Below are 5406 nucleotides of genomic sequence, written 5' to 3'. Positions count from 1 at the left end.
GTTTGTAGGGCATTGTTCGATTTAAACGTTAGATCGATCGGTCAATCCAACATCAATGTTGGCCTAAAACTATCTCGACCCGACCCAACAGCTGTATAGCCCTACTACATAGAGACATAACTGCAGAAACATTCAGGCATACTAATATTATATTATATCTAAAGTAATTTTCCAAATGGAAAATCAAAATTCAAAAAAGGCTACTCAAAAAGAGATTGGAGAGTCAAATACTCAAAACTTATTTATCAAAAGTAATATGCCATTCCAAAAGGATTAGATCAAGAGACCTTTCATCTTCACAGCTCTTTATATATAAAAAACGAAAAAGCTACAAATTTTCATTTCCTTTCATTAAAAAATGGTTTTCTACATCACATATTGTGTTTTGACCATCAAATTTCCAAACATATCAACAGAGAAAAGTTTCTTACTGCACAAGTTCTAAGTTGACTCCTTGATCAGTCATTGATGAAGTTCCTCCACGCCACATTGCTTTCTATTGGCTTTCTCGAGCTCAGTATGTGCTCGGTCGGGTCATCAGAAGCCATAGGTTTCCTCAGTTGCTCATAATGCTTCCTGCACTGCACATATAAGATTACGGTACCGACACATCATCGCTTCCTTTTTCTGAAATTGTTTGTTTTCCTTGGGAACATCGGCAGAGTTATGAACTTTCGTCAAAAGTCGATATTTTTTTTAATCTATGAACTCTTGTTCGTGTCAGGTGGTGGAGACCCTAACGCTCTTATATCAATGGAGGCCCCATAAACTTGAGAGGATTGAATTACTGCATCATATGTCTTAGAGGAAAGATTGAGACTATCATTCTTAGCCCTCAAGTATAACTCATAAGCAAGCCTCGGTTTTCCTTCCTTTGCAAGGGCCTCGATGAGCAACTCGTAACTCACCTCGTTTGGAGAGATGTTTCGAACTTTCATTCGGTGAAACCACTCGTAAGCTACACTGCTCAAACCATTACGGACACATCCCGTGATTATTGCATTGTAGGTGACGACCGTTGGCTCAATGCCAGATGATACCATATCATTGATAGTGACTTCAACCATGTTGAACTTTCCTTGGCCAGTGAAAACTGAAGCCATAGTTGTATAAGCATAGATGTTTGGCTTTACCCCGACTTTAATCATATGATCCCAGACACTACGTGCTTCATCATAGAGTTTTCCCTTTTCCAGAGCGCTAAGTAGTGCCCCGTAGGAAAGAATGGTGGGTTTTTCGCCTTGTTCGACCATTCTCCTAAAAATTTCTATAGCTGCAGAAGTTTCTGCAGCTTTGGAACAAGCAACAAGAACCGCGTTCCATTCCCGACTTCCGGGTTTAAGACCTTTCTCTTCCATTTTGTTGAGTAACCTCACACCCCATCTCCAAATCCCCCTTTTCTTTGCAGCTGTGAGAAGAACATTAAAGTGCGAGACAATTAGTTCATATGACATGTTATTTGGTTTTGGTCCTTTCTCCAACAAATCTTCATAAATCTCCAAAGCTGCCCACCATTTCTTAGCTTTCCCCATCAGCCAAATCACATGATTACAAACAGATAAACTTATACCACACTGTTTTTCTCTTATCCTGTAGTACAATTCTTTTGCTACATTATGGTGTTCCGCACACGTACAAGCCCAAATAAGTCGTTCCTCTTCGGCACGATCAAGTGACAGTCCGGCCTTATCCATTTCCACGAGAAGTTGCAACACCTTCGTGCTTGCACTGTAGCCCTTCACAAGCCAAATCCTCATTACTTGGTAGCAAACGCGTTTCGTGAAGTTTTCGAGCTTCATGAATTCGTCAGCCCAATCTACATTATCATCTTTTGCCATCTCACCGCTACGATATTTTTCTCTCAACTCGGTCATGAACTTCAAAGCTCCATTCCCATCTTTCATCCTTCGGTATGCTTGTAAGCCCGTAGAGTAGGACACGGGAGACGGAGTTAGGCCTTTCTTCGGCATCTCTTCAAGAATGCCAAGAGCTTTCATTGCTAGTCCTTGTTCCAAGTAAATTGACATAATTGTATTGTATGTAATGACATTTGAAGTGATTCCTTCCTGTGCCATATCAGCCAAGACATCTTCCATTTTCGAAAACACTGTAGATTGCTTAACTGCACCGAGAAGACTATTGTATATGAACAAATTCGGTGCAATACGACCATCGGTTTCAATCTTCTTTCTCTTCAGCCAATCAACAAGAGCCACTGCACACTCCAACCTTCTATCTCTCCCAAAACCCCTAATCATGGATGAGAACACTTGAAGAGGCAATTCACCCACATCCTTGAGAACCTCCTCAACATCATCTGCTGTTCGGGTGAGCTGCAAACGACCTGCTAGGGCACGAACATCGACCCAAACATCTCCCTCTCCCTCCATTCCGTCCTCATCTTTAAAATCCCCTCCTCCATGGCCATTTTCACCATTAACATTGTGATGATCATCCCAATCCAAACCGCCATAGCCCTCCCCCTCACTTCTCTCAGCCAAATCATCTTCAGAATTCGATTCAACCCTAACAATTTCATTACCAACCGTTGGTTGTTCAACAGCCCAAGCAGATAAAAACCAGGCGCCCAGAGAATTCCTCTTCGGCTTCATCAATCGAGCAACTATAAGCTTAGAACATCCATGGCGGAACTCACAACTACAGTCGAATTTCGAATTCTCGTAACAAAACCCACTTCTAAAAACTCTTAAATTGAAGGAAATCAAAGAGAAACCGCCATTTCCACAACAACAATCAGAAAACCCTACGCACTTTAGCCTTTTCCCTGACCGACGAACTACGCAAGAAGAACCTAATTCGACTTTGGAACTACTAGTCGGACACCAATTGCTTAGAGCATGCATTGTATACGGAAATTTACGAGAAAAATAAGATAAACCCAGAATTTGAACGCCGATGAATCTCAGAGTCTTATGTATGATTTTCCGTTTGCAATCCAAATTTGGAAAGAGAAATGAAGAACGAAATTACCTTATAGAGATGAATGTGCTCCACTCTGAACTGGAAAAGAGAGGGTCGAAGAGAGAAATTTAATGGGTTTTTGGATAATATGGATTTTGGAACAGAACGCTTGTGTCTTATCAGTTATCACAGCCACTCGATTGTAGTGAGCGCCAGTGTTACATTTCCAAATCTCACCACCATGGCTTGAATTAAACTTTTGTTAAATTATAAATGTCGACTATAAATGTGTGTTTCTTTTTCACGGATGGTCGAATCTCCGATCCTTTGGTAGAGAATATATGTTTATGCTCAAATTGGCACACGAAAATGAGTTTATTTAATCCTAAATCTCTTCTCTTAATACCATTACTTTATTAGACACGTTGATTTGAGTTAACCCGTAATAGTTTAGCCTGAAGCGGCAACGTGTAACACATGAGAGTAGATTAATTAAATAGATTAGATGTAGAAGATAGTTAGTCCGAATATATATATGTGGATAAGACAAATTAGAATTACAGTAGTAACAATTGCTTACCGCAAGTGTACGGTTTCAAAATATCAAGAATTGAAATAATTCTGTTTGTATTATCTTGAATTCATTATCATTTACAAAGTAATCCATGGGCTATTTATAGGGAAGTGTATTTGTACTAGGCCCATTAACAGAATTAGGAATTAGGCCTATATGTTACAAACAACAAAACTGAAACCCAATTTTAGTGATTGGTTTTAACTCCCCCCGCAAGCCAATGTCTGTCGGTGAGTAGACATTGAGCTTGATTTTCAGAATCTGAAATCGTGCCGATGATAAAGGCTTTGTGAGGGCATCTGCGATTTGCGCAAGAGAGGGGAGATGTTGTACACGAAGTTTGCCAGAAATCACAAGATCCCGAATGGAGTAGATATCAATCTCTACGTGCTTCGTTCATGAATGGAGAACCGGATTGGCACTGAGATGGACTGAGCTAAGATTATCACACCAGAGAATCGGTGGATTAGGGATCAGAATTCTCAACTCCGAGAACAATGTTTTCAACCAGATCAATTCTGAGGCAGCGAGGGCAAGAGAACGATATTCTGCTTCTGTGCTTGAACGTGAAATTATTGCTTGTTTCTTAGATCCCCATGATATAGGATTATTACCTAAGTAAATGCAAAATCCAGATGTTGATTTTCTGTCATCAGGGTCGGAAGCCCAATCTGCGTCTGAGTATCCTTAAAGAGTTAATGTAGTAAGTTTTGTGAGAAGTAACCCATGATCAAATGTCCCTTTAAGGTACCTTAGGATTCGTTTAACTAACTGCCAGTGAATCATGGTAGGTGCATGCATGAACTGACAGGTTTTGTTTACAGCATAAGAGATTTCGGGCCTTGTAAGTATAACATACTGTAGCGCCCCAACAATGCTTCTGTATAGATATGGGTCTGCTAAAGAATCACCTTGTCGGGCAGAAACAATGGAGCCACTGATCATAGGTGTAGCAATGGCATTAGCTTCATGCATCTTAGCTCTTTTTAATAGATCAGTGATATACTTGGCTTGAGACAGAAAAATGCTTGTAGCTGTAGGATAGGACACTTCGATGCCTAAGAAATAGCTGAGTGTACCGAGATCCTTTAAGGCAAACTTGTTGTGTAGTAGATTGATAAGTTGTTGAGTTTCAGTCGAAGAACTACCCGTAATCACTATATCATCCACATATATTAAAATATAGCAACAGTTACCACCTTGAAATCTGTAAAACAGAGAGGGATCAACCTTAGAGCCAACAAAATTAAGCGTTGTGAGAAAAGTACTTAGTCGTTCAAACCAAGCCCTAGGCGCTTGCTTTAATCCATATAAGGCTTTCCGTAGTTTGCACACCATATGTTCTGAACCACCAGCTACAAAACCCGTAGGTTGTTCCATTAAGACAGTCTCATGTAGTAGTCCATGAAGAAATGCATTATTAATGTCTATCTGACGAAGTTCCCAACCGTTTGCTAAAGCAAGAGTGAATAGAACCCGAATAGTTATTGGCTTGACAACCGGACTAAACGTTTCCAAATAGTTTATATCGGCCGTTTGATGGAACCCCTTAGCTACTAGTCTTGCTTTGTACCAAGAGACCGAGCCATCCGTATTTCTTTTGATCTTGAAGACCCATTTGCCGCCTATTACTTTTTGATTTGGTAAAGGTGTAGTAAGTTCCCAGGTTGCATTCTTCATAAGAGCATTGTATTCATCAATCATGGCCTTTCGCCAATGTTCATGTTTAAGAGCTTCTTTAGCTGTTGTCGGTTCTGTTTCTGTGTAGTCTAGAAGATAGACCTTAGGCTTAAAAATGCCATTCTTTGCCCGAGTAGTCATGGGGTGTATATTTTGGTCAGCCAAAGCACTTTGTGAAACCATATTAGAGTTGTCTATAGGTGCAGCTGTAGAAGCAGGTTGTGAATAAA

General features: G+C 40.2%; 1 protein-coding gene across 1 annotated transcript; it reads right to left on the bottom strand.

The window, feature by feature from the left end:
* Positions 1 to 313: 313 nt before the first annotated feature.
* Positions 314 to 3131, bottom strand: LOC111021510 (Pentatricopeptide repeat (PPR-like) superfamily protein). The gene has a single exon (XM_022298500.2). It carries the CDS (start codon positions 2862 to 2864, stop codon positions 702 to 704), a length of 2163 nt encoding a protein of 720 aa, XP_022154192.1. The 5' UTR covers positions 2865 to 3131; the 3' UTR covers positions 314 to 701.
* Positions 3132 to 5406: the final 2275 nt, after the last annotated feature.

This window comes from Momordica charantia (genome assembly GCF_013281855.1).
Source record: "Momordica charantia cultivar OHB3-1 chromosome 8 unlocalized genomic scaffold, Mcharantia_2.0 BLBB01000008.1, whole genome shotgun sequence".
NCBI classification, from domain to species: Eukaryota; Viridiplantae; Streptophyta; class Magnoliopsida; order Cucurbitales; family Cucurbitaceae; genus Momordica; species Momordica charantia.
This window is presented reverse-complemented; position numbering and strand designations above follow the sequence as displayed.